Raw genomic sequence first — 24123 nt, forward strand, 5'->3', positions numbered from 1 at the left:
CCGAAGAACGCTCCTGGTTAGGTCTCAGGATATTCTAGACCCCTCGTTACTCTCCACTTTCCATCGAGACCACCCAGATCGACCCGCACCAAGACCCCGTGGAAGACCCCATCGTCGGTCAGGTCCTCGCTTCCGGAGCCGCTCGCAGGGGGGGGCTCTGTCACGGAGCGCTCAGCTACGCCTCCCTCTGGTTTCATCCGCTCCCTCTCTCCAGAGTTTTAGAGCTGCACTTCCCATCTTTCCCTCTGGTCATTATCTATCTCCATCCCTGCCTGGTCTATCTAATTATCCTCATCACCGTCACCTGTTCATCATTATCTCCCCTATATCTGGACTGCCCCGTTCATTGTTACTTTGCGAAGTGTTGTTTTGCTCAGCGGACATTACCAAGCGTTGTTCCCTGATTCCCGTTATTATCTGGACCTTAGATCTCTGCCTGGACTCTAAACTCTGTGAACCTTTGCTGCCTGCCCCGACCCTTGCCTGTGTCTGATTACGAGTACCGAACCTTTGCTGCCTGCCCCGACCCTTGCCTGTGTCTGATTACGAGTACTGGATTGTCCCTTCATCAGAGCCTGTTTCTGTTTATGTCTGCTTCTCTCTGTTTGATCACATGTGTGAATAAACTATGCTTCTGCCTCTACACTACAGCCTCAAAGTCTGGTTAAAAAAAAACAGAATATCGTCAATATCTAGCCTTCAGAAGATGATTAACTCTTGATCAAGATCTGCAGAGTATTACAAAAATGTTATAAAATAAATAAATGTAATTGTTGCACAAAATACATACTTGAATAGAGACACATTAATTAGGTGGAGCGCATATGCACATAGTTAATGAGTCTGCATAATTAAAGCAAAATTATATTAATAAGAAATTAAAAGTAACCCACTCATATGCATGCAGGGCACATAACTTCATCAAAATCATGTGACTGACATTATGAGATTTCACAGTGTGTAGCAAGAAGTTGGCAGGACTAAAGCACTTGCCCCAGCGACATGAAGTGTGTTTGCCAATGCTTGAAAATAACAGTGGATCTCTGGCACTCTGTAAGATCCATTTTTCTTGCTTACTTTCAGGGAGTAGTTGTCGTGTGTTGGAGTCCCCCCTTTATGTCTTCCCTCCCCTTTCCTCCCCTCTGCTCTATATGTGGCTCTCACGCTGCTTGTGGAATCTGCTCCAAATGTTTTCCATATTAGTTCAGAGCCCTGTATGATTTTGAATAGCAGCACCCGATCATGGTTCACATAGAGCGAGGGCTCCAGTGAGGAGGGAGGGGAAGGGCAGGGAAGGGGGTGGCAGGCAGAGTGAAGGAACAGTCAGGCTAAGGAGAGCAAAAGAGGCACCAGGCAAGCAAGAAAAGGAAGGACAAACAGACAGGGAGGGAGCGAGAACTTCCAGTTGGCCTCAAAGGAAGATTAAGAACCTCAGCCCAAGTGAGGAGGAATTATGGGGTACAGGAAGAGTCCGGTGGGGTCCTCCGGAGGGGGCAATGCACCCCCTGGCAATGAGAAGAAGGAAAAAGCAGAAACTGGAGGCCCAGTGGTGGAGGAAGCCCAAAGGTGTTGTGGTTGCCGTTTTCCTTTGCTGGTCGCTCTGCTACAACTTCTCCTGGGTATCGCGATAGCAGGCGTGGGCTTTCTCATGGTGGCCTTAAGCCCCTCTTTGCTAACAAGGGAAACACCCTACTGGGCCGGCATCATTGTAAGCAATCCTCTTGTTCTTCATCATCCTCTTCCTCAACTCCTGGCATGCCTTGTTTACTTTTACAGGGCCATGCATGAGGCCATCTCACCAAAACACCTAATGGATTCATAGGCCACAAGGCCATATTGTTCATATGTATACTGTTTACATAAACAGTAAGAATGTTCATAAGCTTGCTGTTACAGAAACTAACAATTCTGTTTGTCAGTGTGCATGTATAGTGTGAAAGTTCAAATATAACATTTTAGTGAGACCAATAACTACATATAGTGCATTATAGATTAAATTCCTAAAGCTGATATGAAGACTACCAAATGAAAGTGTCATAGTGCAAGTAATCTGCTCTAAAGATAAACATCCATAAGTGCTAATTGCACTCTTTCAGCGGTCAGCAGTGATTTAACCCTTATATTGTGTTCAGGTCAAAACTGACCGATTATCATATTTTTATCTCTCTCTGAAAACTGCCGTTTATTTCATCCAGTTGGAATAAAATTCCATGGATTTGTTCACACAGGGCATCCGAACACAAACTTTCTATTTTTAGATCATTTTCATAAAAATATTTTGGTTTTAATTCACTTTGTTGCACCTGTGGAGATCCTGGTCTAAAGGGACTGGCCATTGGGAATTAAGGGAAATATTAAGTGTTCAGGAGCATCCCAGTCTTTTAGATGAGCACATCTGGATGTGTGTTTGCACACAAAAAGTCCTCGAATGCATGCACACACAATGTGTGTTGAGTGCCATTTTGTGCATCATCTCTCCATGTACACTCTTTGAGGAATATTTCAAGATCTACTTATCATATTATATAGTGTTTAGGCTTGTTTGAATCAGGATAGTTGGCTGTAAGTTCTGATATGCCATTATCTATGTTATATGTATGTTTCAGTAAGTAATAAGGAAAAAGGTGACAAAAAGCTTATATTTATGTGTCAGTGGGAATAACATACATTAATTCTGACAGCAGAAACAAGTTTGCTCATTACATTTTACTAATTGAGACATTCTGCTGGGAGTGCCTACCACTAGCCTGTTATGAGCTCAGTTCAATGAATCCTTCTATTCATAATAAAATATATACCGGTACTTTAAAAATATTCAAAAAATAAGTATTATTTAGTCATAATTACATATATATGGTCACAATTATCAAAAAAGGAAGTTGACAAAAAGATCTAATGCAGTATCTTGGAATAATATATGAAATATGACAAAATGACAATATGATTTATTAACAACCTTAGTGGGCCGGTCATTTTTGACCAGGAACACAAAAGGTGTTATCACAAAACAAAACACAAAGGTTAAAAAGAATTTACACCTGAATAATGTCCAAACTGCTCACCGTTACTCAGAAAAGTATCTGTTAAAGTCTGTAAAAACTGTATAAAAAATAAATAAAACAAAAAACCTGTTAAATTTGCATAAATAATGGCAGCTGTGGTTGCCAAAAATATACAATATAAATTCAATGACCATGTTTCAGGCATTACGGGATCTCATTTTGTCACCTGTTTATTTCACTGTTCTCAAAGATCATTAAATGATATAATGTTATTATACAAACATACTGGAACATATGATAAAAAGTACATTATTTAATTAATTGTTTTGCTTAAATTCATGGTGAGCCTTCATGCGTAACACTCATAAAAATCAGTCTTTGACATCAAAAATGTTTGTGTACACAAATGTTTCATCATGCAAAATATTTGCTAGTGTGGCAATGATATGAAGCAATGTGTTATGAGAGGCCTATTTGTTGTTGGATACACACTTTCGGACTCACACACAGTATCAGAGTGATAAGGTAGATCAGAGAGCATCTCTGTGTACTCTGGCATCTCAAGATCAGGCCTCACGAGATCAGATCTGCAGTTCCTGAAAAACAAGCTGAGGTCACCGGGACTTCTCCAACTCTGCCTCTCTGCCTCAATACCGGGTAAAAACAATCAAATTAGATACCACACGCTAGTCACAAGACTCCAATCATGCTGAGAGAAAGAGTGGGAAATATATATATATATATATATATATATATAGAGAGAGAGAGAGAGAGAGAGAGAGAGAGAGAGAATAAAAGAGCAAGATAAAGAGCGTGAAAGATTAAGATATCTCGGAGGGTGGGAGTCAAACTATTCAATTTGCAACGGCAGTCAATAGATTATCAGATGACAACTGAATGCTGAGTTGCACAATGCTGATTACAATAAGGGTTATGGGTGGCCCATGACAGGCCTGGTAAACACAGAGAATTATGAAGTCCTGCTGCAATGCAAATAAGATTAATACAATCCAGCAGACTTGTGTGTGGTCATAAATTGAAAACATTTTTCAGCAACAGATCATAAGATGCCCATGCCCATGTTCATGGTCAGTTTGCTTGAATGATTTGTTCAAATATGATGCTAGATTTGAGGTTCGAGTGATAGTAAGTCTTTCAAAAAACATCTCCATTGTGTTTTGCAGATGTGCGTGGTGTCTCTGGTGGGATTCATACTCTTCTGCATCACCAGAGTGCCTGATGAGAGAGCATCAGTGCAATTTATAACAAAGGTGAAAAAGGAATGCATGTTTTGTGTCATTTTTAAAGGGATAATTCACCAAAAAAGTAAGATTCTCTTATCATTTACTCACCCTTATGCCGGATGTGTATGACTGACTTTCTTCTGCTGAACACTGCTGATTTTTAGATGAATATCTCAGCTCTGTAGGTCCATACAATGCGAGTGAATGGTGACCAGAATTTTGAAGCTCAAAAAATCCCATAAAGGCAACATAAAAGTCATCCATTTGACTCAACAGATCAATATGTCAATCATTTTTACCATTAATCTCCACTTTCACTTACAGAATGTGAAAGAATATCAAAGATTTAACCACCAGAGTCGCATGGATTACTTTTATGCTGCCTTTATGCTATTTTTTGAGCTTCAAAGGTCACCATTAACTTACATTGTATGTACATACAGTGATGAAATATTCTTCTAAAACCTTTGTGTTCTGCAGAAGAAAGAAAATCATACACATCAGGGATGGCATGAGGGCGAGTAAATGAAGATTGAATTTGAGATACATTTTGGATGAACTATCCCTTAAATTGCAATTGCTGGCAATTGCTAAATGTATTTCATATGGACTTTGTGCATGAGCTGGTTACATTACACTGAGTAAATAAGTACAACTTTATTTTTTATAGCACTTATAAAAATGTGTTTACACAGTGCTTTATAGAAGAAATGTATGTAGTGGTCCCAAAAAGTATATGGACAATTTAGCCACACTCCAAAATATCAAAGCATGAGCCATTTAATATAAAATGTTAGCATACATATGTTATATATGTAATGAGATACAAGAAACTGAGTGAGAATAAAAATAAGAGAATAAAACAGAAATAAGAATATTATGAAATTAGAACTAAAAATATAATTCTAAACAGACAAAATAAATTAAATTCAAAACCATTTAATTAAAACATTTAATTAAAGCCTCATTAACAAGTGTGCTTTGAGTTACACAGAAATGTACTCCAGCTCTCAGTGTGGGGAACATCTTTGGCAGCAATGCAGATATCCAGCAGCAGGTCTAAAATGAAATCATTCTTTATATCATCATTGTACTTTTAATTAGACGTGCCATCAATATTTAATGGACCATTGACATTGGCCATAACATGATTCATGAGTCATCAAGACACAACATTCAGCTTAAGTGAACAAGTATGGACATTTTAGCTTATTAAAACAATTTTCCATAAACTTAATCCATTTACAAGTGAGATTTCATGTCATGCCAGTACGCAGAATTTCCTATTAATCAAAGATCTGTGCCTCTACACCTATGGATTCTGAAAAGCATTGCCTAATTGCCTAAAAGGGATTATTCACTCAAAAATGAAGATTCTGTCATTATTTACTCACCCTCATGTTGCTTTAAACCTGTCTGACTTTGGTTTTCCTCTGTGGAACACAAAAGGAGATGTTAGTTTTTAAATCAAACCTAAAAACTCATCTATATTCTTTAGCTTTTGAATGAATTTGAGGTTGTAATAGTGGTTCTTGATCAGATTTAAGAAATGTTAAGCATCTGTAACATTATGTAGATGTGTGTATCTGTGTATATGTATTTGTGTAAATGCGTGCATGTACATTTGTGTTTGTGTATTTTCTGTTTTATGTATGTATGTGTAAGTGCAGTTGAAGTCAGACGTTTACATACACCTTCAATTCACAATTCCTGACATTTAATCGTGGAAAACATTCCCTGTCTTAGATCGGGTAGGATCATTACTATTTTTAGAGTGTGAAAAGTCAGAATAATAGTAGAGAGAATTATTTATTTCATCTAATATTTCTTTCATCACATTCCCAGTGGGTCAGAAGTTTACTTTCACTATGTTAGTATTTGGTAGTATTGCCTTTAAATGATTCAACTTGGATCACATTTTTAGCCTTCCGCAAGCTTTTCACTATAAATTGCTTATAGTAGCATGGTATTGCTACTCCAATACCATTACATTGTTGTCCTTAAGCCATTTTGCCACAACTTTGGAGTTATGCTTGGGATCATTGTCCATTTGGAAGACCCATTTGCGACCAAGCTTTAACTTCCTGGCTGATGTCTTGAGAGGTTGCTTCAATATATCCACACAAATGTCCTTCTTCACAATGCCATCGATTTTGTGAAGTGCACCAGTCCCTCCTGCAGCAAAGCACCCCAACAACATGATGCTGCCACCCCCATGCTTCACGGTTGGGATGGTGTTCTTCAGCTTGCAAGCTTCACCCATTTTCATCCAAACATAACAATGGTCATTATGGCCAAACAGTACAATATTTGTTTCATCAGACCAGAGGACATTTCGAGTAAGATCTTTGTCCCCATGTGCACTTGCAAACTGTAGTCTGGCTTTTTTATGGCGGTTTTGGAGCAGTGGCTTCTTCCTTGCTTAGCAGCCTTTCAGGTTATGTCGATATTGGATTCATTTTAGTGTGGATATACATACTTGTCAACGTGTTTCCTCCAGAATCTTCACAAGGTCCTTTGCTGTTTGGGATTGATTTGCACTTTTTGCACCAAACTACGTTCATCTCTAGGTCTCTTTCCTGAGCGTGGTCCAATGGTGTTTATACTTTGTACAGATGAACGTAGTACTTTCAGGGGTTTGAAAATTTCTCCCAAGGATGAACCAGACTTGTGGAGGTCCACAACTTCTGAGGTCTTGGCTGATTTCTTTTGATTTTCCCATTATGTCAAGCAAAGAGGCACTGAGTTTGAAAGTAGGCCTTAAAATATATTCACAGGTACACCTCCAATTCAGTACACCTCCTATCAGAAGATAATTGGCTAACTGCGAATGTGTAATTTTATGTAATTTTACATGCTGCTTAAAGGCACAGATAACTTAGTGTATGTAAACTTCTGACCCACTGGAATTGTGATATAGTCAATTAAAAGTTAAACAATTCACTATTAACAGTTTAGTCTGTAAACAATTGTTGGAAAAATGACTCGTGTCATGTCCAAAGTCCTAAAGATGTCCTAAACAACTTGCCAAAACCAGGGGCGAAAATGTCATTAAAATGTTGGGGGGGACAATAAACATTACAATTCTTAAGAGCAATTTTTGAAGGGGACACAAAGGTTTTTTTGGTTGTTGCCCCGTTTGCATTTGTATTATTTTATTTCTTAAACAATTATTTTAAGAATATATCATTATATTATTTACAATACACATATTTTAATGATATTTTGGGGGGGGACAACCCTCAGATGGGGAGGTCCTGATAGTTTGCAAATATGAAATCTGTTGAGTGGTTAAAAAAATTGTTTTAATGACTTCAAACTAAGTGTATGTAAACTTCTGACTTCAACTTTATATATACACAACTCTGTAAAAAAAGTTAAGAGAACACTGCAATTATCAGTTTCTCTTGATTTACTATTTATAGGTATGTGTTTGTGTAAAATGAAATATTTTGTTTTATTCTATAAAGTACTCCACCAAATACTAATTTTGACTGAATTTAAAACATTAGTATTGAGTTGTTTAAAAATGAACATGAACCTGATTTCTTTGCATTATTCAAGGTCTAAAAACTCTGCATCTTTTCTGTTATTTTGACCAGATGTCATTTTCTGCAAAGAAATGCTCTAAATGACAATATTTTTATTTGGAAATTGGGAGAAATGTTGTCAGTACTTTACTGTTGCTTTTAAATGTGCCATAGAAATAAACTTTGACTTGACTTTTGACTTGTTAGAATGTTCACTTTCATCTCGTCTTTTTTCCACACAATGAAAGTGAATAGTGACTGAAGCTAATTGCGTCTAACAAAGTCATTTGGGTTTGGAACAACATAGGAGTGTGTAAATGATAACATAAGTTGAATTTTGGGGGGAATTAACCCTTTAACCATCTTTAATGACTCTCTGACTTCCCTCCAGCTCCTGTACTTCCTCCTTTGCACGATGGGGCTGGTCATCTCCATACTGGTCATTGCCTACCAGTGCCACCACTGCGCACTTACTTACAGCCTCATCTGCGATAAATTAGGGGAGGACTGCTTTTGCACCCTGGACCCTACAGATCCTATTGCCCGTACCTTTAACTACAGTGGTGTGACAGACTGCAGCACCATCAAAAGCACACTACCAATGTACAACATTCTGCAGATGGTCCTGAATCTGGCTCAGGCCGTTGTTTGCCTGGTGGGGGCCTTCATGATATGGAAGCACCGCTATCAGGTGTTTTTTGCCGGACTACAGATGGGATCCCCCTCTGCCATGCAGTGGCAGAGCGTTTAGGGCACTGAGTAGAAGAAATCATGTAGAGTGTGGGAGTGTTTGTGCCTTTAGGATGGAAACTTTTTTCTGCAATATCTGCCCCAATGGAAGTTTTGTGTCATATGTGACCTTTTGTCAAAGCAATTGATTGATGCTATGTTTGCATTGCAAAATTACAATATCATGGAAAGTTTTGTGATTTTTAGTGGTATTTTTCTACATTGGATTTTTTAAAATTTCCACTGATCAAGGTAAACCATCTTTACTGTTGCCACTGCCAAGGAGAGTATTTTTATCTCTGAAACCTGTATATGACGCAAAACGAGACCTGTCGTTTTGCAAAAATGAGCTGCACAATCTGTTGTTGTTTCTGTGGTGATAACGATATGCATAAAATGTCATTTAATTGCCAGTCTTAATTGTTTGCTTAGTCAAAGAAAAACACATCAATATGTAATCATTTCAGCTAAAAAGAAATCTTCATGCTGTGGAGGTGCGGTGAACTTTTCAAAGAGATGGTATATAAATTACACGATTGCTTGGTTTCTTGGTAGTACATCTTAATCTGTGATATTGAGCAAATTCCAACTTGCGCACAAAACATTTAACAATAAGTTACCAATAAATAACAAAATAAATGACTGTAAATAACAATAAATAACTATATACAAAATATTTTAATAATAATAATAAAAACATTAAAAACCGACCTTGCTTTGCGGGGCCCCCTGGTGGCTCGGGAACCTTAAGCGTGATGCTTTTACCACTTATAGCTAGAAAGGGCCATGCTGAAAGTTATGGTGGGACACTGCAAAACCTTTGGCCCCCCTTTTTAATCACTCACTTCTGGGGCCCCAACTGTTCCAGGACAATGTTCATGTTTGTTCTCCTGCTGCTGGTGCAAATATGTGCATAAGATGTTTAAATAAGCATTTTTATTGGTTCTTGCTCATTTTTTTCTAATAAACATATTTTTTTAACTATTGTATCATTAAGATTGATAACCAATTTAGACGACAATTGCCTTACCATGAGAGACTGTTTTTAAATGGAATATTTCACCCAATATTTCACCATTTACTCACAGTCATGCCATCCTAGATGTGTCCGACTTTCTTCTGCTGAACACAAACGAAGATTTTTAGAATAATAGTTCAGCTCTGTAGTTCCATACAATGCAAGTTAATGGTGGCCAGAACTTAAAAGCCAAAATAAAAGATACATAAAGGCAGCATAAAAGTAATCCATATGACTCCAGTGGTTAAATCCATAGCTTCAAAAGTGATACACAAGGTGTGGTTTAGAAACAGATAAACGTATAGTGCATTTTTATTAGTTTGTGTGTTTCCTTAAAATCAAACCCATGATCTCGGCATTGCTAGCGCTACGCTCTACCAGTTGAGCTACAATAACTTTTATGTTGTCTTTATGTGGATTTTGGAACTTCAAATTTTGGTCACCATTCACTTGCAATATTTGGACCTAGAGAGCTTAAATATTCTTCCAAAAGTCTTAATTTGTGTTCTGCAGAAGAAAGAAAGCCATACACCTCTAAGATGACACGAGGTGAGTAAATGACGAGAGGATTTTCTTTTTTGGGTGAACTATCCCTTTAAATGTAATTGCTAGTGTTATGTTCTACAACAGGTATTAATATATTATTTTTAATAAATTAAGCCATATTATAAACTCTGTTATGAAGTAAGAATACACACAGATGATGGCCTGCCTTAAATGGAATCGGATATCTAAAAATCAGATACAAAAATATCAAATTATTGGATTGAACTTACTGCTTTAAGAAAAGAACTGCTAAAATAACTGAAAAGACAAACAAAAAGGAAAGGTGTGTCCAACTGTCCAATGATGTGACTCGCCAGGCTTGTGGACTGAGGTCATAGTTCACACAGCCAGACTGTGTGTGTGTGTGTGGGTGAGTGGGGGGGTTAAAGGGGTACTTGGAGAAACTGTCACTGCCTCCAGCTACATGAAACTGATGAGTAAATTGACTTTTCCCTCCATTTTTTTACATTGCAACATATGCCAAAGTAGTCTACAACATATTTTGAATTTGAGGCAAAGTGAAAATTAAACAAGTGTTAAACTTGATAACTAAACCAAAAATGCATGAAGCTCTATGCTCATCAACTTATAGTCAATGAAACTTGTAACCAAACTAAAATAAACAAGACTGCTAATTATAACAGTAAGAGAGCTGATTGGGGGTGTTAAAAAGTCCTGTCTCTTTAAAAACATCCTTCAATCTGGTGTTTGGAAGAGATGCAACATGATGGTTTGATACAGAAGAAAAAAACAGCCCTAAATGAACACTTTGTATGACTCATCTTTCCTGTGAGCCGATTTCTAATAAAAGACATTTACATAACTCTCTCCCTCATCTTTATATCGCATTTCCTCTAAAAATTATTAAATGAATTTCATAGTCTTCTGTTTCTGCCATGACGCTAATGTGAAATATGTCTTCATTGGTTAATTTCCACAAATCCATTCTATGTATCCTATCGCTAATACATCTGATCAAATAACATTCATATATAATAATAATACTGCTATACACGGCAATCATACTTAATAAACAATCACTTTCCTTGCAGTATGAATCCCAACTTAAATGGTCATATTTCACCTAAAAATTATTTTATCATTTACTCACCCTCATGACATCCCAGATGTGTATGACTTTCTTTTTTCAGCAGAACACAAAGATTTTTAGAATAATATTTCAGCTCTGTACATTAAGTAAACATGTACCAAAACTTTGAAGCTCCAAGAAGCATATAAATGCAGCATAAAAGCAATCCATGCGACTCCGGTGTTTAAATCTCTATATTCAGAAGCGATATCATAGGTGTGGGTGAGAAATAGATCGATATTGAAGACGTTTTACCATAAATTCTCCTCCCTGCCCAGTAGATGGCGATATACATAAAGAAAGGGAATCATCAAAAACAAAAGAAGAATGTGATAGTGGAAATTTATTGTAAAAATGGACTAAATATTGATTTGTTTCTCACCCACACCTATCATATTACTTCAGAATACATGGATTAAACAACTGGAGTCTTATGGATTACTTTTAAGCTGGTCCTTTTGGATCTGGTCACCATTCACTTACAATGTATGGACTGAATAATAGAGCTGAATATTCTTCAAAAATCTTTATTTGTGTTCTGCAGAAGAAAGAAAGTCATACATATCAGAGATGGCATGAGGGTGAGTAAAAAATTTTTGTGAACTATCCCTTTAAATACAATAAAATCTGTTGAGAACCATTAAGATTTTCTGCATTGTCATATTATTTTCACAACAATTAAGCACGTTCCCCCCAAATTCTCATTGCCATAATGCAATTTTTTTCTTATTACTGTAATGTGAAGGAAATTGATATGAAAGTCATGAAAATTTGCTTTACTGCCTTTATACTGATTTTAGTTAAAAATACTGTATTACAGTATTTTTTTATTTGTATTTTTTTTTTTTACAGTAAAACAGAAAATGGTACTGTATTGCAATAATGAAAGTCTAATGAGAATGACCATTGAGAATAATGGGAATCATACAAAACAAAAACAAACAATGAAATGTGTCAGTGTAATCTCCTGCTGTTATATCATTAAAATGTCAATGCTACTGTCCTAAATGTCTATAATATTTTATTTAGACCACAGTCCTGCAGATCAGCCCTCTCTTTCCTCCAGAGTTTCAGCGAGTCATTTTTCACACTATCAGATTAAGCAAGAATGCTGAGTCAAATGAAAAATCCCCCTCACATTCCCTGTACTTTTAGAAAAGAGTGCAGCAGGGGTGATCCATTGCTGCTTGGAGATATGCTCATGTGACAGATCTCGCCTGCTCTCCATCCTGCCAACAAGACAACAACACGCAGAATCACATGCAGACACACCACATGCAGAAAGGAGGAAGGGAGGTAGGCATATTTAGATTAGTGACTGTTTATCATGGATGTTGTTCACTAAATGTGTCGTCCCATCATTGCACGTGCCCCCATAACTGTGCACACATCCTTTATTGACCGGCACAATATAATTTTATGTGAGAAAGATAGTGAATGTGTACTGAACTAGACAGAAGGATAAATACAGTAGTGATCAGTGTTGATAACAATACAAAAGCTTCTGAAACCTGTTCATGGAATAACTAGAATATGCATGACTACTGCTGTTCATTGATTATTTCTGTTCTGTATCGGAAAGAGCCTGTTTGCCAACGGATGAGCGATCAATGCGAGTGGGGACAGTTGGTGAGAGTGGCAGCTATCCAGCTGGCTTTTCCCTGATGAAGCATTCCAGAAGTGCTGGACTTTCCCTCGCTTAGTGACAGCTGTGAGCTATAATGGAGCTGTTTGAGGCTAATTTTAACCAGAGTTGAAGCACGAGATTCATTAGTAACTGGGGAGGGTTATCTACCCTAAACAACAAGGAATGATATATCTAAAGCAATCAACTGATGTTTTATTATAGAGATATTATTCTAACAATGTTTATCAACATGAGTAACAGGTGTGCTTTATAGTTTTGCTCTCAATTCCAGTATCATTACACATCAATATTCATTTTCATTTTCTAGTGTTTATAACCAACATTTTGGCAGCCAACATACATTTTTAAAAACTCAACCAGTTTTAACTTACGTCTGCATTTTCAAAATAGCCCAACTGGAAGTGTGTGAATTACCTTCTCACACAAATGCACCAAGGAGATGGTGGATGTCAAGATTTATAGTGAACAGGGACTAATATTTTGGTCTGTTCTCACCAAAAGTGATCGTATCACTTCAGAATACATTGATTAAAATACTCCAGTTGTATGGATTAATTTTATACTGCATTTATGTCCTTTTAGGAGCTTAAAAGTTCTGGACCCCACTGGCTTACATTGTATGAGCAAAAACGCATCATACATCCTTCAAAATATCTTTGATTGTGTTTTGAAGAAGAAAGTCATACGAGTTTTAGACAGCATTAGAGTGGGTTTGCAATGGAGGAAATGTTGGGGTTTATGGTAAATGGTCTGCACTTATATATAGAGTCTTTTTAATCTTAGCGGTATTCAAAGCGCTTTACACTGCATCTCATTTACCCATTCACACACACATTCACACTCCAATGACGGCAGATCTGCCATGCAAGGTGCTAGCCTGCCATTGGGAGCAACTTGGGGTTTAGTGTCTTGCCCAAGGACACTCCGGCATGTGGAGTCGTGCGGGCCGGGAATCAAACCACCAACCCTGCAATTAGTGGACTACCCGCTCTACCACCAACAATTTTTTTATGATTGCTTCTATTGTTTCCATTGCCTGTTTTTTACCACAACAACCTTATAGTTCACCCAAAAATGAAAAGTCCCTCATTGTCATCCCAGACTTCCTTTCTTCTGAAGAACACAAATTAAGATTTTTAGAACATGTCAGCTCTGGAGGTCCATACAATGAAAGTGAATGGTAATCAGACATTTGAAGCTCCAAAGATCCCATAAAGGCAGCATAAATGTAATCCATAAGACTCCAGTGGTTTAATCCATGTCTTCTGAAGTGATATAATAGATGTGGATGAGAAACAGATCAATATTTATGTCCTATTTTACTAGAAATCTACACTTTCACATTCTGAAAGTGGAAATTTATAGTAAAAAATATATTTAAATATTGATCAGTTTCTCACCCAAAGTGACTGCATAGATTCAGAAGACATGGATTAAACCACTGGAGTTGTATTTATTACTTTTATGCTACCTTCATGTGCATTTTTGGAGCTTAAAATATCTGGCCACCATTTACTTGCATTAAAAGGACCACACATATGACAATAAAGTTTTGAACTTGAACTTTTGTAAGCCACTGATAACCACAATCTTGATTTTAAATATATCTCGTTTTGGGGTGAATTTTGTGTGATTTTATCAAGCTGTGACATTCAATATGCAATTTTTCCCCACCAAACATCATGTTGTTTTGATAAAGTTCAGAGTGCCAACTACTGTTATATGTAGTTTTTACCCAGTTCAATAAAAAATAGGTGTTATGTAATTGCTTTAAAGTACCATTGCAATTCTGCTACAGTGGGACTCTGGGGGGGGGGGTCTGACAATTTTAGACAAAAAAACAGTCAAAGCTAACCATTCTAATAAACAAATATACATTCTTTATTACTTTCTGTACAACTTTGTAAGGCAGGCACAAACAGTGCATGTGCAGGGTAGTCACATTTCTGACTTTAAAAAAAATGTAAAAAATCATCATGTGAAAGTTGAGACTAGAGTTCAGAGGGTTTAGGTGTTTGTAGAAGGCGGCACAAATAGATACAGATGGTTCCATGATTATGAGACGATAATTTTTCCAGTTTTATATCTTTCATCAAAGGAACAGTAAGGCACAAGTCAGCGATTTTAAAAACTTTGATTGTCTAAAGGCACTTTATCTCTCCAGTTTTTCCAGTACAGAAAGTCCACCTTGAGTTACAGCAATACTCCAGTTATTTAAATGACAATAAAAATACGAATGAGTTAATACTTAAGCTAAAAAAAACAGACAGCCCTTCCAAAGGCTGTCGGCGTTAAATAGGGAGCAAATGGAGTGCACGTTCCAATGTCCTGAACAATACTGGTAATAAGTACAGTGTTCATGATTTTCCAAAATAATATTTTCAAAAAAAGAGTAAACAACATGCACTTTATAAAGAAACCACTTATATGAGATGACGGTCAAGTCTTTAGTCATTTCTGATTTTGTAACTGAACAACTGTCACAATGTAAAGTGTGATGTCACCATGAGTATAGTGTTGTTCATGGTGTGAACATAAGCATGTGTGTGAGTGTGCGTGTTCAGAGTGTGACACTGTAAGGTCATCATCAGTGTGCAGGGGGCATGTGATGGTTCATCTGTGATGGTCCCAGGAAGCCTAGTCTCTGTTTTGTCTTCCTTTGCTCTGTCATCTGTACATGTACATGAAACACACAAAACAGAGGAACCATTGTTACAGATGCAGATATTTATATAATAGACAATAAGCTGGGTCAAAAAACTCTATTCAACTACGTAACCAAAATGCTTCTAGATAGGTAAGCTTGACCTCTCGTGTCACTGCATTCTCAGCGTTGCCACTTGGGGTGCTATAGCAGGAATATACAAAAAGTTTTCTCTTTCAGGTCAAATAGTGTCATGGAGTTAATCTGTCATCATGTTAATGGCTCTAAAACATTAAAACAACCATAAAAACATTGATTTAAACAACTTTACAGCTATAAATAATACATGTGTTCTAACAGAAGAATGAATGTAAGTGTATTTATAAAATTATAGGCTTCGCATTTCTGCCTTTAAACCCTCAAACTTTGAGTGCCTTTAAACTGTGCTTTTCCAATACATTAGCCAAGCATTAGCATCCGCATTTGTGTACTTGCATTACAAGTACACAAATGTCTGTTGCCACCTGTCCTTATTTACAGTTTGGGATTTTGAATCTCAATTAAACATTATGTACATTATGGTTATGCAACAGTTCATGATTTCACGAGTGAAGACACTTTTACGTTTACAACATCTTTGGGTCCTTTTTTTAGCTTTAAATTGAGTCACTATCAACTGCCATTGTATTAAAATCAGCGAACGGGGGTGCCTGGGGGTTTAACTAACCCCCTTTTGCTCAGTGAGCGAAGATGCTAACTACCACCCCTAGAGTCACAGGTTTGAATCCAGGGCGTTATGAGTGACTCCAACCAGGCCTCCTAAGTAACCATTTGGCCCAGTTGCTAGGGAGGGTAGAGTCACATGGGGTAACCCCCTTGGGGTCGCTATAATGTGTGGTTCTCACTCTCGGTGCAGTGTGTGGTGAGTTGTGCATGGGTGCTGTGGTGAATAGTGTGAAGCCTCCACACGCACTATGTCTCCGTGGTAACGTGCTCAAGTCACGTGATAAGATGCGTGGATTGACTGTCTCAGACGCGGAGGCAACTGAGATTCATCCTCCGCCACCCGGACAGAGCTGAGTCACTACGCCACCACGAGTACTTGGAGCGCATTTGGAATTGGGCATTCCAAATTGGGAAGAAAATGGAAGAAAAATAAAAAAATTTAAAAAATCAGCGAACGGGGCATCCTTTAAAATACCTCCTTTTGTGTTCCACAGCAGAAAGTAAGTCAAATGGAACAGCATTATGGTGAATAAATGATGATATAATGTATTATTTTCTGTCTTTAAGAGAGTACAAAAGCATTGATGTAGAGCATAACTTCTTATTTCATGGTTCTTTGTTACTTTTCCACCACATAGGGTTTGGACTGACATATGACCTTTGCTGAGATGGGACTAGTAAGTAAACACCCCTACACCAAGAAAACCGGTGGAACACAGTGTAACACTGAACTGGAGAGAGGCTGTGTGTCTGAACACATGACAAGTTTGGATTTCACCCACTGGTTCTGAGCCTGGCTAGTGCTGAGAGGTGAGGAGGATCTGTTTAATTAAGCCTACGGCCAGGAGAATTACAGTAAGCTCACTTCTCGTGACCACCAGGAATTAAAAGAACTGCTTGCTGTGTATGTGAAGGGGGCCACGCTGATTTGTCTACTGTACCTGTTGTGGTTTTATTAAAGGGGTCATATCATTTACATTTTACATTTATGCATTTGGCAGACGCTTTTATCCAAAGCGACTTACAGTGCAATTATTACAGGGACAATCCCCCCGGAGCAACCTGGAGTTAAGTGCCTTGCTCAAGGACACAATGGTGGTGGCCGTGGGGTTAGAACCTTAGGCTTGGCTTTAGCCACTACGCCACCACCACTCCTATATCATTCTGTTTTTGCACTAAAATTCTGATTTATTTAAAAAAATACTAATTTATTTTATCCTGACCCTCTCTCTGACCTTTAGAATAAAACTAGTCTGTTTTTTGCTGCTGTGCCTATAAAAAATGCATGTGAAATGAGCAACATCGATGCCAGGTTTAGAATAAAATGTATATATTTTAACTACCCTGTCTAATTTTAACAGCCTCTTTGCAAAGTCTGCATCATATTTTGACAGATTCTTAAAATCAGTTCAAGCTGAAAAGTGCCACATAAATAGTTAAAGGGATAATTCACCCAAAAATGAAAATTCTCTCATCATTTAGGTTAAAAATAAACTTAAGCCACTTTTTCCTAACATTGGGTTCCTTCAGAAGGATACGCAGAGCTGTAGGTGCTACACATTGTCTGAAACAGCTCAAGGTTTAGAACATTTTAACATATTTAATACTTATATTGTAAAATGTTGTTTAAGAATAATAGTATCTATCTATCTATCTATCTATCTATCTATCTATCTATCTATCTATCTATCTATCTATCTATCTATCTATCTATCTATCTATCTATCTATCTATCTATCTATCAACACCTGATAGTTAAAACAAATTTAGATTAAGCTCTTTTTCATCACAAGATAAAGAAAAATTAGCATCGACTGTTTCTCGCTCACTTTCCTTGGATCAGTGATGTTTCTCAAATACTATGCAAGATTTCAATTCCTGTGTGTTTGTCCAAGTACAGCACAGTTCAATCCATGGGGCAGCAATTTCTTTCCAATGTCATCTTATTAGAACCCGAAGCTCTCCCTTTCTAGTCTCTCCTTGTGTCATGTGAACTGGTTAATCCGTTTGTGCAAAATCACATGTGGGCCAGGCAGGTGATAACAGTGATCCTACACAGCGGAGCGGAGCCGGAACATCCATATGGCCACAAGGCACTGCCCCACCCCTATGCTGATGCACTTCCACAGCGGGGCCTTATAGTCACACATCAGAGGCCAAAAAAAAGAAAAAAGCAAGAAACGGTTGTTTTTTTTTTTTGCTTAGTGCGAGCAGTGAAACTGGGCAACCTTTTGGACATCGACTGGGTTTCTGTGGCACAACTGGTAGAGCATGGTGGCAGCAACACCAAAGTCATGGGTTTGAATCACAGGACAGACACAGAGTGATAAAAAGTATAACTTGAATGCTTTGTTAGTCGCTTTGGATAAAAAGCATTTTCCAAATGCTTCAATGTAAATGTTACCTGTTCTTTAAGTTCAGAAAGCTGGCTAGACAGCTGAGTCACCAGTGTGACGGTGGTGTCCAACCTCTCCTGCAGCGATCGTATCTCGTTCTGTTCGCTCTCGCCCTCAGAGCTCACCAAAGACATGGCCCTCATTCGTGGAAACCAGTCCAGATTCTTCTCCTAAGGGTAAGAGAGAAATCTGAATGGTACTTTGCACAGTTCAAAAACATCTGTGGGTACAGAAAATAGTCCTACTCTCAAGTTACAGCATTAGTTGATTCGATATTGCTGTGTTGGGCTGGTCAGGATGCTCAAACAAACAGAGCAATGTTTTTTTAGAGGTCGACCGACTTATAGGTTTTGCCGAATAATTGGTACAATAGCTGCTTTTGAAACGGAACCGTGCAGACAATTCAAATTAAGAATCCCCGGTGTATTTTGGGCTTGTTGAAATTCTTGTGTTATGCACCAAATCTATTTTTGTCTGGTTATAATTGGGATTTTGGTTGCTCAGAAAAATGCATCTGTGATTTTATTAACTTTGGACTCTTTTGCTTCTATGTCTGTGCCTGTCACAGTAACGAACGGCAATTTTTAAATGTTCAGTTATATATTTTTTAATTATGTATCAGCCAATGACTAGTTATCGGCCTTTACCACAACCTTAGTAATCGGTATCTGCAAAATCCAAAGTCGGTTGACTTTTAGTTTTTATTGCTCCACAGAGCCATAGTATATACACTTTTCAGTCAACCTACAAATGTTTTACTTGTAGTTGTCTCTGCATATTAAGCGGAATAGGAGATGGTATTTACCAAAGAATATTACAAAGTTCAGCTTTAAATATATATAAAAAAAGTTTTTTGATGATTACTCAACTAGTCGATCATCCTCACCCATCCCTATTTGGGATCTGCTTCAACTGCTCTTAGCTAAAGAAAATAAGATTATAAGCACAGTTAAAAGATCATTCTGAAAACAGGAATAGGCCTGTTGTGAGTCATTATGCTTTGTGAATTGTGTGGGCCTACACAGCAGCTCACGTACATGAAATTCTTTTGCAGCCAGCGTTTGCCATGTGTGATTAGTGTGTACATGTTTATCTAGTTTGGTGGTTGTTCGGGGGGGGGGGGAGCAGAGAGTTCCAGGATATGTTTAGAGGCGGGGAAAACACTGCCTTCCCTTCTTACACAATCCCGCAATAGCACACAGCTACATACACTCAAAAGGAAACACACCCGTGCATAAAGCTTCTGACAACCTTTCTCCGCTATACAATAGGGAATGAGTCTTTCCAAGAAAACCACACTGGATAAACACGCTGCCCTTCTGAGAATGCAGTACATGCACAAGGTCAAATACACTTCTGTGAACTTCCCATAAAAATCAGAACAAAGCACCTCAACAGTATATGTCTGGAAACCTCTGCATCTGGTTTCCATGGGAAATAAAATGGGAACAAGGGGAAAATTTGCAATTACAATTAATTGGTTCCAGGGCATGGTTCATTATGAAATCTATTAAAAACATTAAAGAGAAAAGGAGTGCTAAAACATAGGTGAAGTGAGGTCAGAGGAACAGAGGCTAGACTGTGGTGGTCAAGTCTCATGAAATATCCAATTTTTCAAGGTCTGGTACTACCTAAGGATACAAGAGAGAACACAAAAACAACTCAGCTTTCTTATGGCAGTTCTCTCATGGCGGTTTGGGGGGTGGAGAAAGACTGGGCACAAAGTATCTTTTTCATGAGACTCGGACAGCATTGAACAATGGAGTTTATCCAAGGACAACTGATCATTACTTGTTCAATTATCCATGACTAATTAATTGAACATTCAGTGATAAGAGTGCCAACAACCTGTCTGATAAACTCTCTGTGCATAGCAAATATTAATAGGTTCAGATACTGTTTTTCAGAAATGATTTACCACATTCAAAGAAGCCATATTCTTTATTAATAAAAACATACTTAAAAATGACTAAAACTGACCCCACGTACACATGACTATGTATTTTGGCAACGCTATATGCAATGCATAGTTTAAATTAATTTATACTGAATGAATTCAGAAACGCTGGGCTGTCAGTAAAGGTATAAAAACACATTCACTGGCTTTCTCTATACTGTGTGCATTCGTGTTCGTCACTTCTTACTGGAGCTTACACTAATCCTACGTCATATGCCGGAAGTCGACTCGATTGTGAACCCGCAGATGGCCGTTACCGGAAGCCAGTGATTATAGTTTATAAAGTTATAAATATGGATATTTTTCTTACAAAAACTCATCGATTCACTTCAGAAGGCCTTTATTAACCCCCTGGAGCCATATGGATTATTTGTTTTATGGTTGGATGCACATTTCTGGGCTTCAAAATCTAAGTTACCATTCACTCCCAATATTTAGCTTGGAAGAGACATTATATTTTGTATATAACTCTGATTGTGTTTGGCTGAAAGAAGAAAGTCATATACACCTAGGATGGCTTGAGGGTGAGTAAATTATGGGATAATTTTCATTTGTGGGTGAATTAATCCTTTAATAAATTGCTCAGTGAGTGTATATTGTCTTTCACTTTTATATTGTCATTAAAATTCTATCTGGAAAATATGTACTTTGCATTAAGTTGACAGCCTAACTTTTTTATACCCAATACCCAGAGTAATGTTAGATGAATAAACCTGTCCTGAAGAGAAACATATATTAAATAAAATGTTAATTATTTGTATGGCACTTTTCACAATAGAATAGTCCATACAATAAAATAATTGTGATAAATCTAATTATTTATGACCTTCTGTTTTTAGAAAGCATATTAAAACAGTGATGCTTTACAGTTTATATACAGTTAGTTAATATGTTAAAAACAATTCCAGGACAGTTTGAAAAATCCCCTTTTTAAGCAAGTAACAGACCACAAACGCTTAAAGCTAAGCAAGCTTAATTTTATGCATCATTGCATTCCAAATTATGTCAGAATGCAATTTATAACAAAACACAAGTGTGCATTGTATTTCTCAGTATTGCTGCAAAACAGAACAAACTTCTTTTATGCTCATTTTTCACTTATAGGTCAACTACTGTCATAGCAGAGCTACAATTTGAATTTGAATCTTGCTAAGCTGAAGTTAGTTAAACAAACTATTGATATGATTATACATTAGCTAGTTACTTGAATAATAACACATCCATTTTAATGCCAAAGACATTTGAAGGAACTATCGTGCCCTTAAGTAAAGTTTGTTACCACCACAGTAACGCACGAATGCACATACAACGTGCTATCCAGGCATTCACATCTGCATTTGTGTACCTTCCTTAAAGTAAAAGAGGTCACAGTTTCAAATCGACCTCAGAGTAAATGCCTGAATGATATTGAAATCTGTCCAGAGTAAGACACAGTTATCATGGGTAGACACTAGTATGCTATTGCCAGTTAAGAGTGGACTAATCCCAGTAAAACAGAGGCTAATAACGGCTTTAGGTTACAGCTAACAACGTACAAAAAATGTACACACACACACAAACACACACACACACACACACACACACACACACACACACACACACACACACACACACACACACACACACACACACACACTTCAACACTTCAACACTGATGCTGCTGTACATGTAAGGTGAATGGGCTATCATTAAAGTGCTATTAAATTTTTTCCCATCTGACAGACAGCATAATTGCTCGATCACGTGAATTCATCTCTCATCCCCATAAAACCGCTGTTTTGTAACGGAAATGCAGTTTCAGAGCGCTGCCATCAAACCAGTTCTGGAAATAGCTGCATGACTGCAATAATCAGTTTGATTAGAGTGGCCATTGCACACACTCCTGCAGCTGGGGGAGAGAGGAGAAAGGGAGAGGTCCCATGGTGAATGTGTGACATTTGAACTTGCATTGATCACAAGTCTAGAGGTAGAGGAGTTTTTTCTTATTTCTGCCGACAGAGCATGACGACGGTGTTGCCAAGGAGATGCCTGACTCACTGTGTGTTAAAGAGTGGCGTAGAAGGTGTGTGTGTGTGTGTGTGTGTGTGTGTATGTGAGGGACAGGAGAGTACATGTGAGGATGGGCTAAGCTAACAGTAGGCCACTTGAGATGGGTTACATAAAGCTTTGACTGCTACAGTACCTGCACACATACACACACTCCCTCTCTCTAGCAGTGTGATAATGGCATGCACGCACGCACGCACCAGTATATAGAGATCTACCAGCTTCAATGTAAGGCTCTCTGTGTTATTACCTTTAAAGTGCACTCAGTAACTTTTTTCCAATGTAAAATAGCTTTACCCCTAAAGAAATGATTTGTACTTGTGAAAAATATACTCTTATGTATGTGAATGAAAACACTAAGCTTGATTTCTTGCATTGTTGCATTCCAAAACGTTTCAGAATGCAATTAATAATGTGAACACCATCATATGTGCCAGTAAAACGTTTTAAATTAATTAAAGAGATTAAGCTGGGCTTAATTTGAGTCTATTTGTTTCTTTTCAGGTGACTGGAGTCTGCGCACACACAATAATACAGAGCCAGACTGTAATATTTTGCATTCTGTTATGGTTTCATGTGGTCTAATACAAGATAATTTTATAGATGGAACGAACAATCAAACAAATAATTACACTATCAAAACGAAACAATTATTTGTGCATGTGTTGCCCATGTCTCATCTTTGCCATCTCAGACTTAATAAGAGCCCTTGTGTTTGTAGTAAGTAACACAGGACAATTAGTTAATATCATATTAATTGAATGTGTCCTCAATAGGCCTGCATAGAATCTGCATTGATTCACTCCACAAATTTTTACAGAATTGAAAGAATTGATTTTGTGAGCCATGGTCCATGTCAGCAGATGCTTTTTGTGAAAAGCTAATTCCAAGTGTTTAAGTGCTTTTTAAAAGTCAAAGTAGCTCTAGCCCACACCTCCAATCTCGTTTCATTGATTGGATGACAGGTTTGCCAACTCCTGACTCTAATTAGCTTTCGTTGATTTCATTAGCCTATGGGGTTCACATACTTTTTACAACCTACTCTGTGAATGTTTGAATGATGTATTCAATATGTACAAGAACAATACGGCATGTAAATGAAGGTAATTCCAAAGGGTTCACATAATTTTACTTGCCACTGTATGCAGTATATATCAGTATTATAACAAAACTATACAGTATGTTCTCTATAGATATCGGTTCATTCTGCAGATTTTTCTTCCATGTGGGTCTGAATGATGAGTGAAGTCATCTATATATAGTAGATCTTAACTCTGCATGAAACATATTTTTTTTCTCCTCGCCTCCAATATGATCGTTAGCCCTACTCAACGCATTATCATACTGAGGAAGCCCTCTAAATGAGGGTTTTTAATTACTACACTAATTTTAGTGTGCTCTGTGAGAAACAAGGATCAAGAGAAGGCCACACACACATATAAACAAACAATTGAACACACACACACACAGGGTAATCTTAAGGGATGTTCACTGCCTCTTTCTGCTGGAGCCTAGTCAGCTTGGAATCAAAGGCAGACATACACACA

At 37.6% G+C, this 24123-nt stretch overlaps 2 protein-coding genes across 2 annotated transcripts in view; one reads left to right on the forward strand and one right to left on the reverse strand.

The window, feature by feature from the left end:
• Positions 1 to 1230: 1230 nt before the first annotated feature.
• Positions 1231 to 11953, forward strand: LOC127661211 (sarcospan-like). The gene is made up of 3 exons (XM_052151818.1): positions 1231 to 1708; positions 4187 to 4273; positions 8168 to 11953. The coding sequence occupies exons 1-3, from the start codon at positions 1454 to 1456 to the stop codon at positions 8525 to 8527; spliced, it is 702 nt and encodes a 233-aa protein (XP_052007778.1). The 5' UTR covers positions 1231 to 1453; the 3' UTR covers positions 8528 to 11953.
• Positions 11954 to 14674: 2721 nt separating this feature from the next.
• Positions 14675 to 24123, reverse strand: part of itpr2 (inositol 1,4,5-trisphosphate receptor, type 2) — a 99773-nt gene continuing 90324 nt past the window's right edge. The window contains exons 56-57 of the mRNA XM_052152014.1: positions 18582 to 18743; positions 14675 to 15478 (exon numbers count right to left, since the gene is read on the reverse strand). Coding sequence (XP_052007974.1) covers positions 15395 to 15478; positions 18582 to 18743 — 246 coding nt within the window. The 3' untranslated portion in view covers positions 14675 to 15394. The remainder of the gene's footprint in view (positions 15479 to 18581; positions 18744 to 24123) is intronic.

The sequence above is a fragment of the Xyrauchen texanus genome, chromosome 21 (genome assembly GCF_025860055.1).
Source record: "Xyrauchen texanus isolate HMW12.3.18 chromosome 21, RBS_HiC_50CHRs, whole genome shotgun sequence".
Taxonomy (NCBI): Eukaryota; Metazoa; Chordata; class Actinopteri; order Cypriniformes; family Catostomidae; genus Xyrauchen; species Xyrauchen texanus.